The 13,264-nt window shown below is 48.3% G+C and overlaps 1 protein-coding gene across 6 annotated transcripts in view; it reads right to left on the minus strand.

The window, feature by feature from the left end:
• Positions 1-34: 34 nt before the first annotated feature.
• LOC125714409 (serine/threonine-protein kinase MRCK alpha-like) overlaps positions 35-13,264 on the minus strand; it is an 80,600-nt gene continuing 67,370 nt past the window's right edge. For 5 of the 6 annotated variants that reach the window (XM_048984978.1, XM_048984980.1, XM_048984979.1 and 2 more), the window contains 12 exons: positions 12,098-12,237; positions 11,924-12,005; positions 11,356-11,575; positions 11,176-11,238; positions 10,224-10,817; positions 9,540-9,637; positions 9,370-9,454; positions 9,022-9,145; positions 8,545-8,662; positions 6,336-6,453; positions 4,600-4,760; positions 35-4,164 (listed from right to left, as the gene is read on the minus strand). In XM_048984978.1, coding sequence (XP_048840935.1) covers positions 4,033-4,164; positions 4,600-4,760; positions 6,336-6,453; positions 8,545-8,662; positions 9,022-9,145; positions 9,370-9,454; positions 9,540-9,637; positions 10,224-10,817; positions 11,176-11,238; positions 11,356-11,575; positions 11,924-12,005; positions 12,098-12,237 — 1,935 coding nt within the window. In that variant the 3' untranslated portion in view covers positions 35-4,032. Of the gene's footprint in view, positions 4,165-4,599; positions 4,761-6,335; positions 6,454-7,924; positions 8,108-8,544; positions 8,663-9,021; positions 9,146-9,369; positions 9,455-9,539; positions 9,638-10,223; positions 10,818-11,175; positions 11,239-11,355; positions 11,576-11,923; positions 12,006-12,097; positions 12,238-13,264 lie in introns of all 6 variants that reach the window. The other variant, XM_048984981.1, reaches the window with a different exon arrangement.

Raw genomic sequence — 13,264 nt, forward strand, 5'->3', positions numbered from 1 at the left:
TCATCAGCGTTTAAGCGCACACGACACAAAGGAGTCGTTATTCTAACAGTTTTCCTGTTTTATTGAAATACATCAAAGTCCGGTTGATAGAATAATGAATTTCCCTCCCCCACATAGAGAGAGTGGTGGCCGGTCCCATACATTACTTGTTGAACTTCCACCTTAAATAGTTCTGTGCAAAAAAAGAATCTATATCACCCACAGTGGGCTGTCCTCTGTAACATCCCCAACATTTTCAAATAGGCAACTCAAATAATAATACAATAATAAAATAAAAAAAATCCAGCCTTAAATTCTAATAACAGAAGTGATTACACCTATGACATGCAAAACTGTACATATTCTTACAAAAAAAATCCTATAAACTTAATAATATGATATGAAATAGCAAATAACATACGAGGCAGGTAACATCAACGAAAAGCAAAAAAAAAAAACGAAAAAAAAATCTTCCACACAATTCAGCTTTGACCCCAGTGAGCCCACTTTGCCACCCACCCACTTTAAAGACACAACACCAAACTCTCTCCTGTCACATTATCTGCAGAATTACTCACTATATTTGATTATAGCTACGCTATAGCTGCTTATGCAGTAGCTGCTAGTTTCCTGGAGATATTCCTCATTGCATTATTATAATCATTGGTTCTAGACGGTCCTGAGTTTAACACACAGGCTTCCTGGCTGAGACGCAGTGGAAAAGCCTGTCCCAAGTAAGCTACCTAGCGAGGAGATTCTCTCTCCGCAGCAAATCATTCTGCAGAAAACTGCACTGACCAATACAAACGAAGCCTGCGAATACGTATATCACGTAAGTACGTCAAGGTTGTCATATAAGTACTCAGGGTCTGAACGTATAAAAGTGGATTTTTCCTTATCGGTTTAAGTGCAAATGGCGACGATCCCGATACGTCTGAATCGCTTTCTGATTAATGGTCGATGCCGAGTCCTCTTTGATCACCACTCAAGCCTCAGGTGGGACTCGATTCAAGATGAAAAACAAAACAAATGTTGGAATACATGATCATATGGTCCGACGATAATATTAATTATTCATTAATATTAGTCGAGCAGCTTAACTTCACGAGGAAAAGAAGCATCTGGTAGAATGAATCGGTTTAAAATCAGACGCAAAGGAGTTTCTGTTTTCTGAATGGGCTGGACAAATATTGCTCTATTCTTTACTAAAATACTGCAGTCTACTATAGAAAAGCCGTTTACATTGAGATATTGCTGTCCAGACACAAGTGACATAACTAGCTATTAACTAACATTGTTTCAGCTTTGTAGCCACGTGAAAACTTGACTGATTGAGTCAAACCCATGGGAATCGACACCTCGGAATACAGGGCAGGCAAACCACAGGAGCATGAAAACACTGCTATGGTTCTCACTGCAGGAACGCTTTCAGTGGCCATCAAATAAATACCATAAAAAAAATTTAAAAAAACCTAGCAAGCAGCTGGTCCAATTAATTACGTGTCCCATGTTTGTATTGTAATTCCTTAAGGCATTACATCCTTTAATGAGGGGGCACTACGCTAATTTAACATTATTGCGAGCATATGCAAGACAGACAGTGTTAATTAAGAGAAAGCACGTATTTCCAAAATATCCTATATGACCCCAAATACTCCGCAGGAATGGAGCTAGTTTTTGATAGAATGTCAAAAAGATTAAAAATTAAAATAGCATCCCAGTCACTTTCAAAGAATGCCGCACTACTACGGTGGCATAACTGGTACAGTCTCTCTATTCTATCAAGTATGGCTTTTGAAATGGTGGTGAATAGTTCATGGTTGTGTGGTCCGTATTTCTTCAGCAATTTGATCCCCAGAGTAAAGAGAAGGTGTAGCATCCGTCACACAATGTCATCAGCTACCATGAGTAAGACTACTCTAATGTTACAAGAATTTTTCCTTTAGCAAAATCGCTCTTGGGTTCCCGCGAAGGTGTTCTCAGCTTAACCGAAAAGAAAAGCACAGAAGCTATGGAAACAAAGACCTGAACAGACAATAAAACAAATACCATCAAATCAGAAGAGAATATATTTCTTTGGAAGTGTGGGATTATTGCTCCAATGATAAAAGGTAAAACCAAAGTACGGCAGGTCAGTGGAAGGTAACAAGGCCGTGTCTGTGGTCCCTAAATCCGTGTGTGTGTGTCTGTGGTCCCTAAATCCGTGTGTGTGTGTGTCTGTGGTCCCTAAATCCACGTGTGTGTGTGTGTGTCTGTGATCCCTAAATCCGAGTGTGTGTGTGCGTGTGTCTGTGGTCCCTAAATCCACGTGTGTGTCTGTGGTCCCTAAATCCATTTCTCTGTGTGTGTGTGTGTCTGTGGTCTCCAAATCCGCATATGTGTGAGTGTCTGTGGTCTCCAAATCCGCATGTGTGTGCGTGTCTGTGGTCTCCATATCCGCATGCGTGTCTGTGGTCTCCAAATCCGCATGCGTGTGCGTGTCTGTGGTCTCCAAATCCGCATGTGTGTGTGTCTGTGGTCTCCAAATCCGCATGCGTGTGCGTGTCTGTGGTCTCCAAATCCGCATGCGTGTGCATGTCTGTGGTCTCCAAATCCACATGTGTGTGCGTGTCTGTGGTCTCCAAATCCACATGTGTGTGCATGTCTGTGCTCTCCAAATCCACGTGTGTGCGTGTCTGTGGTCTCCAAATCCATATGCGTGTCTGTGGCGACCCCCGGGTGTGAGCACAGAGTAGGTGGTGGTTCCAGTGAACAGCACCGAATTTCACCAAATACTGACGAGTGACCCATTGTAAAAGGCAACTAAATGCAAATCAGATACTGTGATACAATTCATTTAAAGAAACAACAGAAATGATTAAAATGGCTTTTCTGTTTGAATATGCCCAAAATACTAAGTATTCTATTAAGCTTAGAATAGAAAAAAAAAATTGCCATACGTGTCACAGATTTCACTTTATAACATTTTTCCTCATATATTAATTTTACTTTTAGTTAGATACATTATTGAAGCAACAAAGTATGTTCCTCTCTAAAGCCTGACCTCTTCTTATCTAATTAAGGCAAAAGCAGAGCAGACGACACCAGCACTAGTGCCACCCGCAGGATGGATGATGTAACTACAATATGCCCACCAACCCCAAACACCTCCCAGCGACTTACTGTTCTGGGAATTTTTCACTACGTTAAAGATTAGGTTTCTTTTCTGAGTAATAGCACAGCCTCAACTGTTAAAAGCAAATCGGAAAGCGAAAAGGGACACATACAAGCCATGGAAATCACCTCTTTGTCAGGATTTGGGTCACAACCCTTATTGAAAATAGAGACTTCTTCTTGCTACCACTCACTGTAGAGAGGAAAACGGTAACTGTAGCCTATATGAGAGACAAAGCACCAGAAGCAAACTGGATAAGCAAATAAAATCTTCCTTCTCACCTTTCAAACACAGATTCAACCGAACAATCAGTCACATTCCCCATCTGATAAAACTAAAGAAATCCATTCAATTAAATACCATACCTAAATATCTCGCCCCGTGCCATTTCTACGTTATTTACAATTGCTAATTCTCTTCACCCGTCATGTTCTCCTCTCTCTCGCCTCCTCTGGCACGGCCTGTCGGTGACTCTCGATAAGGCAGTCCCTCACCCACTTACAATGTGAGTACGTATCGGACTGGACTCATCCCAGAGTCACTCAGCTTCAAGGCAGCTTGAGGTGGGGGTGCAAAAACTTCTTTTTTTTTTCCCTTTCTCAGGCAACACACGCACAAACACACGCCAGCACACATGTGGTCACAAGCTCCACACCCACTTCCTGATAAGGGGAGGATGTGTTTACCCAGCAGGGACTTCCTGCCCAGGTGATGTCCATTTCCTGTTTTTCATGCTTCTGTTGAGGTCTGAAGGTGTCTGCTTCCATTTATCTGATTGCAAACAGTGGTGCTCTAGCCAGCCGGGGCCTGAGGTCATGATTCGCAGGGGCCATGTGCCTTTGTGTGGGCGTGGCTAAACGGGGCGGGGCATGTTGGGCATATGGGGCGGAGCCTCTGGCTCACGTCTCCCAGCCCATGCGGTCCGTGCTCTCCAGGGACAGGGACTTGGTCTTGCGTGGGGAGGCTGGACTTGGGGGGCTGCTCAGGTTGGAGCTGTTGGAGGCTGTGGAGTGACGGGGAGAATCGGAATCCTGCACGCAAAAGGAGGACAAAAGGAGGCAACTCCATATTAGAAAACAGCTTATGCTCCGTTACTATGGAAACAGATTTATTTCCCTTCGAGAAATGTACATAAATCACTAAGATAAAAATCTCAAAATTGCCACACATACTTTCATACAGGGTTGGGCACAAAAACACAGAAGTTGCTGGCATGACAGCAAGGGAACGACCAGGGCCTGCCCAACCCTTGCGGAGCCCTAAGCAAAATTTTATGAACCTAGTCATTTGTCATCTTCTTTCTCATTCTGACATGCTGATGGGATGGGGCGCCCCCTGGTGGCTGCTGGGCTCTAAGCACCTGCTTAGTTGTCCTGGAAAAGACAATATCGAGCCAAGCAGCATGGAGGGGGGAGAGGATGCAGGGTTCAGTGTGCACCCCACGCCCCTCCCTAATGTTCCCTCACCTCTCTGTCAAACTGCGAGATGGGGGCGTCCATGGCGCCGTCCATGCCCCCACCCGAGGACAGGGAGCCCTCGGAGGGCGAGGTCATGGCCTGCCGCTTTGAGCCGTAGCTGCTGCTGCTGAAATCCCTCCGCATGGCATTACCGTTCTGGGCCGTGGATCCTGGGGATTTGGGAGGTGAGATGCAGTATTTAACCACAGGGGTAGGGATCACTTTCACTGACTGGGTATGGTAACACATTTCATTCAATATGAAACTTAATTCATGGCAAATAAATTATTTCTTATATATTTGTTTTGGCATTAAACTCATCTTTGTGTACTTTGTAAATATGTCAGATTTATGTGAAGTTTGTAATTTGACATCAAAGTATAGACATTGCAAAATGCAGTTTGTACACTCGCAGAAACATTATAAAAGTACATAGTAAGCAATGGTGGCAGTTTGTTTTGATCCCAGATATCTGATCACCAAAGTCTTGGCTACATGAAGATGACTAAATGGTGTAGTTGCAACATTGGGTTTGATATATAAATAAGAAAACACCGAACTCATGTCACTATTTCTCTCATTTCATTGAATATGTAGCAACTTTGATGTGTATGCATGAGCCATTCGCGCCTGGCCACACCCCCCCCCCCCCCCTTTTATGGCGCTGATGGGGATGTATCTGGATCGCGTTTCACCATTGCGTTGTTTATCAAATACAACGTGAATGCTTTAGAATGCGAATATTTATAATGCAAATAGCGATCTTCAGGTGGGGGCGGCACTACACGCCCCCCATGCAGGTAAAACAAAGAAAGGTGACATTCTTTACTTTTTTGCCGATTTAACCTAATTTTAAAAACTTTAATACTTCCGACAATAGACGTTTTTAAAAGAAGACAGATTACGGATTTAGCGGTTTTTTTTTCCATAATTATACATGAAGAATTCAGCGAAATATAAAAGTGAAATAGACGCAAAAAGTATGCTCCATCGCTGACGACGCACTCGACCCCAGAGGGTTAAGAAAGAGTCTTTATATCAGGATGCACATGAGGCCCTGTAAACCAGGCGGCGCACAGCAGGCCCTGTAAACCAGGCGGCGCACAGCAGGCCCTGTAAACCAGGCGGCGCACAGCAGGCTCTGTAAACCAGGCAGCGCACAACAGCCCCTGTAAACCAGGCGACGCACAGCAGGCCCTGTAAACCAGGCGGCACACAGCAGGCCCTGTAAACCAGGCGGCGCACAGCAGGCCCTTGTAAACCAGGCGGCGCACAGCAGGCCCTGTAAACCAGGCGGCGCACAGCAGGCCCTGTAAACCAGGCGGCACACAGCAGGCCCTGTAAACCAGGCGGCGCACAGCAGGCCCTGTAAACCAGGCGGCGCACAGCAGGCCCTGTAAACCAGGCGGCGCACAGCAGGCCCTGTAAACCAGGCGGCGCACAGCAGGCCCTGCAAACCAGTTTTTTTTCTTTTATTATTGTAGATTTTTACAGATGTAGGTCTAAAATTGAGTAGATATAGCATGTAAGTTCTGACTTGGTGAGCCCTAAACTACATTTATGTGTTTACTTTTATATGAAATGCTTTATTCATCCTTTTTTCACATATCATATCCTGCTTTGCTTTGAGACACACACATTTGAAAGCAAAGCTTGGGGTTCGAGTGGGGGGTCACGCCGTTTACCTGGCACCCCTGGAGCACACATATTCCATGCACCCGTGGGACACGACCGCCGGTACTCACGTATGCCCAGGCCGCTGCTGGCGCTCATGGACCGGCCCGGTTCTCCCCGGCCCTTGGAGATGGATGGGATGCTGACGGAGCCACTAAACACAGCCCGGCTCTCCTGGGAACGGACGTTCTAGAGGGCATCATGGCGGGGGGGACGTGGGCCGGGTGCAGGATGGGGCAGGAAGAGGGGAAGGGAGCGAGAGGGAGAGACCAGGAACACGTGAGCGAGTCTGATACTGGAAACGCAGGAAGGAAGCGGAAACAGAGCAGAAGGTGGCCGAGACTGAAGGAGATGTGGGCAGCATGTACACACAGCATCACATTCAGTCAGATAACAGAAAACCTTAAAATCAACTGGGTTAGACAGATTAGTGAAAGAGGTCTTAAGTGACATCACACAAGACAGTAGTGATTAAACAAACCAAACAGAAGGGCATGCCTTTTCACTTTCCCTTCACTGAAACACCTGCCTAACATGAATAATCGTCCAGTGGTGTGGTACTCACTCACTCACAAACGTAAATCAGCCAGGAGGATGTGCTTCTGGCTCACAGACACTCATTTACAGTTCGAGGGCACATACAGAATGCAGGAGAAATGAGTAAGCAGGCGCTCAAGGAATCAAAGAAATGAAACACAAAACCACATGATGCCAAATGCCTTGGTGAGCTTGTGTATGCTGGGTGATGTCACTGAAGGACCTCAGGGGTGACATGACAGGCCCGCCGGGGTTAGCAGATGTAAGCGACATGCAGCAAATCTGCAAACACATCTTGTGATACTGCACTAGGTACTGGCAGGTAAGTGTAGAGACCGGAGGAAAGGGCAAAAACTGTGCTTCAGATTTGGCTTATCCAACTTTCAAATATTTTTTTCATTAAAAAGGATATTTCTTGCTATTTGCCAACTTATGCCTTGTCGTTATTTCTTCTCCAAACCACACAGAAATTATCTATTGAATTTTCAGCATTCTTTCGCAAATAATTTCACCCTCAACTTTCTCATAGATGCTTGCAAAAACCTGGGGTCCAAAATAAAGCTTTAAGAACAGTTTTTAAGGAATTTTCTAGAGAAATCGTACAATCAACAGCAGAAACCTTCTATGGAAATGAAAGTGAGGTCCCCATTAATCAGTTCAGGGGGTACCCCAACAGCTAGTGACAAAATGAGGCTTTGTGAACCATTTGCTGTATTTTTTGATCCCACTAGATGGTGCTCTTAGGTTGCTTTGGGGCATGAATGGTGCCCTATTTTAAAGAGGGTATCATCTAGTGGGGTAAAAACATGGCAAATTGTTTATAACGCATTATTTTGTCCATCACTATCAATAGCCAAATTTTGTGCCTCTAGTATCAAAATATAACATTCTGACCTATTAAATCTGACCTGGACCAATTTTCACTTTTTACCTGCCGGTACATCATTACACACAGCACAGGCCACAGTCAATCAGCCACACAGTGTAGCCGTTATAGACAGAGAGGTGAGGAAAGCATGAGAAGCAGGTCCTGCACAGGTCAGACCACACGGCAGACAGCAGACGCAGTCCTCACAGGGCAGGCGGTGGGAACTGCGCAGGTGAGGCACACAGTGGGCCATACCCGGAAGCAGGCCGAGGCTGGGGTCCCGGGGAAAGAGCGCAGTGATGGAGAGTAGCTGGAATAGGGCGTGTAGTCTCGGGGGAGAAAGCTTCGGGTGGTCATGTGACATACATGCTCAAAGCCGGTGGGGGTGGAGATGAGGCGCATGTGTGGAGAGGGGCAGGGGAGGAGGGGGGAGCCCGGCTGGAAACCGAAGAAGAGGCGAGAAGGGGGAGTGCGGGAAAAGGCAGGGATGGTCTGGGGTTAACAGGGTGGAGTCAATATGCGCGACGAGAAGGCGGAGCCACCACCAACCAGCACGTGCAAATCGGGCACCGTATACTATTCTGTCTACGGCCATTTTTAGCATTTCAGATCTGTAATCTTTAACATTTATATTTAAAATTTGACTATTTGAAAGTCTTCAGGCCGCTGTTAAAATAATATTTAGTTAAAAACATTTATTTTGGCCTGAAATAAAATGGCACCCCCTTACAACAATCTATCGTCTCAGGTGGACATTTTTGGCTTTTACACCATAATACCAGAAAGGAAAAGAGGCAAAGGAGAGGTGGCGGAGGTCAGGGGGAGGGTGCTGAGGGTCTCCCAGCTTGGGTCCCCCGGAGGGATGCCTGGCTCACCATAGGAAGGTCTTTGAGGATCTGGATGCCGTCGCCGGGCCCCATATGGACGACGTGGTTGAAGTTGGTGGGGTTGGAGATGAGCTTGTTCCTCATCTCAGGGTCACGCAGCATCTCCCTGTATAAGACAGGCCAAGCAGGAAAGTTAACTTTCCACATCTAAGGTCCCTGTAGAGACACCGCCCCAGAGGTGCATACAGGGGCGGATCCACAGGGGCTTTGGCTACAGCTGTAAGCTGATTGGTCCCCGGAGTGCACCTTTGCCCATTTCAATGATTCAATGCATATCACTGGCTAATGATACAGCTGGCCCCTCCGTGTGAATTACGGCCCCTCTTATGCCCCCACCTCAAAGAAAATCCCCTGCCCAGCCTAGGGTTCAGTATCGGAGAAGTGGGCTGGTGTGTTAAATGTTCGATCTAAGGCTGGGGAGAGGGCGCCCGGCGCTATACGGCGCCCCCTGGGAGCAGATCCGACCTCCTCTGCTGCATCCTCTCCTCCTCGGGAACACGGAAGGAGAAGCGCCTCTTGTTGTTGTTGCTGCGCACCATCTGCTTGCGGCTGTTGTCCGACGTCTCGGGAACCACAAGCTCGTCGCCCTCTGCGGGGTGAAGAGATACAATATGCACCTGGGTTGGGAAGATGGCGCTGTCCCCCCTTAAAATGAGCAAATAACACCCCTCCCCGATCTCACTTACCCCTGCCCTACATTTATACAATTTTCATGCCCCCCCCCCCCCCGAAAGACCTCTAATACACTTTGAACGCTGAAGGTGTCAATCTATTGATACCGTACTCTGTTACGGTATTGGGCCCTTTGCATACCTGCCATCTTGTTCTTGAAATAAATGAGCCGAACCGTTTCCATGCCCAGAAGGTTGAGGGAGCCGTCTAAGTTGAGGGGCCGGACCTGGGGAGACCGGGAGGGGTGAGCGAGGGAGCAGGCGTCTGCAGTGTGTCACAGACCCCCCCCCCCCGCATGGACCACGCCATACCTTTTTCAGGGGAATCGTTTGGATCCACTCCATGGTGTTGACATCAAACACGTCCACCGCGTTCTCACTGTACACTGACAGGTAGGGGGCGCTGTAGCCTGGAATACAGGGCACAGTACACACACACCGTCATTTTCTACAAGCAACTTACAGAATAGGCAAAGCTGCTGCCTATAGTTTGAGAATTACTGTACAACTTTTCAGCATAAATATACACTGTATACTCAGCGGCCATTTTATAAGTTATATATGCTTAAGGCACTAAGTCTCCTACAGGCAGGTGTGCAGACAGGCTTCTTTGAACACACAACTCACCAACACATGAAGTTATTTTGGAGGATAAATCGGGGCCCTGCCCAGTAATGACTGTTAGTACACTAACTACTGGGTGTGTAACTATAACATTTACCAATGCCAATGCATAGCTGGAAATTCTGGGCTCCTTCACATAATGCCACCTTGGGCCTCTCAGCTCAATTATACATGCAAGTTTACATATTCCAGGGCCCTTATAAAGTGCTGGGTCCCTATATCTGTCAGGGCATTCAGGCCCCTACTGCAGCCCTGAGGGTTACAGCCGGTCCCCTTCCAAGGATGCACCTCAGCCAAGGTAGCAGGCCCCCACACACCACGACATACATGTTATATTTTAGAAGGGTGCTGATTGGGCGGCCCGGGACTCACAGCAGGCGGTGGGCGTGGCCGGCCACATCAGCTCCTGCTGCCGCGACCTGCGACCCTGGCAGTCCACGTAGATGCCCAGGGAGCTGAAGCAGAGCAGGAGCTCCTTGCTGGAGATCTCCACGGCGCAGAGCGCGTCCAGGTTCTGCTGGCCGATGAAGGCCAGGGTGGGGTCCTCTGAGTGCAGCAGACTGACAGGCGCAGCCTCACCAGGTAGGGCGTAGCGTACGAAGCCGGCCTGGTACCCCAGGCAGAGGCGCTCGCCCATCAGCGCCATCCACTGGACGGCCCCCGGTGCCTGGATCTCGCGCAGCTTGCGGTGACGCGTCTTGCTCTTGTTGATCTCGTAGCAGATGACCTGGCGCTTCATGGCCACACACAGGCAGGTGAGGGCACCGTGCCGTAACTGCCCCGACACCAGCGCCTGGCAGCCTTTGGTCTCCGGCAGCTTGAAGGAATCTGACTCTCTGCCGTCTAGCGCCCCCATGGGGAAGAGGCGCACGTGGCGGTTGCGGCCCGAGATGACGGCCAGGAGCTGCTCGGAGGCCAGCAGGTCCACGTGGTGCACCTTCTTGTTGTCCCCCACGCGGATGATCTCTGAAAGGGAGGGGCATCCAGACCCAGGCTGAGTGACACTATGACAGAGATGAGGCTGTAAAGCTAGAAGCAGGGATGTGCCCGTGGGCAGCGGCAGCTCTCATACCCGGTATTCAAGTAACCAGCATAGACAAATAAAAAAAAATATAGTATATACAGTATAAAATATACAAATAAAATATATATAAAATAAAATATATAGTATAAAAAAAAATTCTATAAAACTAATTAAAAAGAATAAAGAAAAACCGCGCAATATGGAAATGTCAGTTCCTGTGCATGCCGACAGTGCAGTACATGCAAGAGCAAGAAATGCGTTACAATTCAGGGATTAGAAAGTCAGACGTTTTATTCTTACCGTCTTTGGTGACGTGTACGACGTAGAGGCCCTCCTCATTGCCGAGAGCGACGCGCTCGTGATCTGGAGTCAAGCAAGACAGACGGTTCAGGGTAAAGATCGAAATGTGTTGCGGGTTCCCAAAACCCCACATGACCTCTGGGTGAGGTCAGGGGTCAGGGGTCAGGGCGCCGGGCTCACCGATGATGGCGGCGGCCTGCGTGCTCTTGATGAGTGGCAGTGTACTGTCGTAGGCCTCCTTGGGCACGTAGACGGAGCGCTCCTTCAGTTTGCTCTTTTTCAGGATGCGCTGCAGCTCGTTCAGGAGGCCCACCCATTTGTTCCTCTCCTGGTCGCTGTCGGCCAGGATCAGCACGGAGCTCCGGTGGCTGCTGGAGGTGCAGAGCTGAGAGGACGTCACCTGGAAGACACAGAGATCACATCAGGGATCCGCAAAGATTCGCATCTAGTGAAGCGACGGTTCTTAAACTTTTTACATCGCAAAGCACCTCAGAAAATATTAAGCTCTTCGTGCACATCAGTGACATCATTAAAGGAGATACCTCTACACACCACTAGAGGGAGCTTGCAAGTTTGAGAAATGTGGACTATCAATGGTATAAATGCAAATACAACTACAACTGCAAATACAACAACATGTTCCAGATGTAGCAGAGCACGATGCAAATGCTGGACATATGAAGTCTGTCTACAGTGACAGAAAGCAAAGGAGAGGTATGATAGAATGCGCCTGGTGGCTGACTCCCACCCTGAAGATGCAGGGGACGTCCTTCCGATTGGCGTGGATGACATCAGAGGCCAAAACCGAGCTGACGGAGAACTCCTCATCCCTGGAAAGGAGGAAGCAGGAAGTGAATTTCCGTATTTCTACAGGATACCTGGGGGGCGGGATGGCGTGGGCAGTGACTCGGGGGTCTCTCACCTCATGTCGATGACCTGGCTGACCACTACGCTGGGCACGGAGGCCTTGCCCTCCAGCACGTCGTACAGGAACAGCTTGAAGTCGCATATGACCGCTAGCGCCCTCTGCCAGCCCTTCTTCACCCCTGCCGGCTTGGGCACCTGCGGGATGAGGGGGGTCATCCTGGGATCAGCATGGGGAACTTCTCTGTCACCCCAACATGCAGACACACACAGAGACGTGCAAACACACATACGCAGGCACACTCACACACACAGCTATACACAGGCACACTCACGCACACAGCTATACACAGGCACACTCGCGCACACAGCTATACACAGGCACACTCGCGCACACAGCTATACACAGGCACACTCATGCACACAGCTATACACAGGCACACTCGCGCACACAGCTATACACAGGCACACTCGCGCACACAGCTATACACAGGCACACTCACGCACACAGCTATACACAGGCACACTCGCGCACACAGCTATACACAGGCACACTCGCGCACACAGCTATACACAGGCACACTCACGCACACAGCTATACACAGGCACACTCACGCACACAGCTATACACAGGCACACTCACGCACACAGCTATACACAGGCACACTCACACACACAGCTATACACAGGCACACTCACACACACAGCTATACACAGGCACACTCACGCACACAGCTATACACAGGCACACTCACACACACAGCTATACACAGGCACACTCACGCACACAGCTATACACAGGCACACTCACGCACACAGCTATACACAGGCACACTCACGCACACAGCTATACACAGGCACACTCACGCACACAGCTATACACATTCTCACTTTCACACAGGCACACTGGCATGGATGCAGCTTCCAGCACAGCAAACAAACTACCTCAGAGATTAAAATAAACACTTTTCACTAGTTTTATCAGCGACCGCTTGCTCTCTTGAATTTCTCTCAAGGACTTCATTGCCAAATACATTTCTTACCACAAGGAGGTAAAAACAGCAAATACACTGCATTAATAAATCGGTTTATCCAAAATTTCATGTTTAATAAGCATCGCCGAGCTCCAGCCTCTGGACGTCAATCCCCCAACTCTCCCCTGAACATGAGACTGATCTCCTTCCCAAAAACAGCAGGGTGCCTAGTCATTGGCTGAGACAGGCGT

This window comes from Brienomyrus brachyistius, chromosome 19, assembly GCF_023856365.1.
Source record: "Brienomyrus brachyistius isolate T26 chromosome 19, BBRACH_0.4, whole genome shotgun sequence".
Classification (NCBI taxonomy): Eukaryota; Metazoa; Chordata; class Actinopteri; order Osteoglossiformes; family Mormyridae; genus Brienomyrus; species Brienomyrus brachyistius.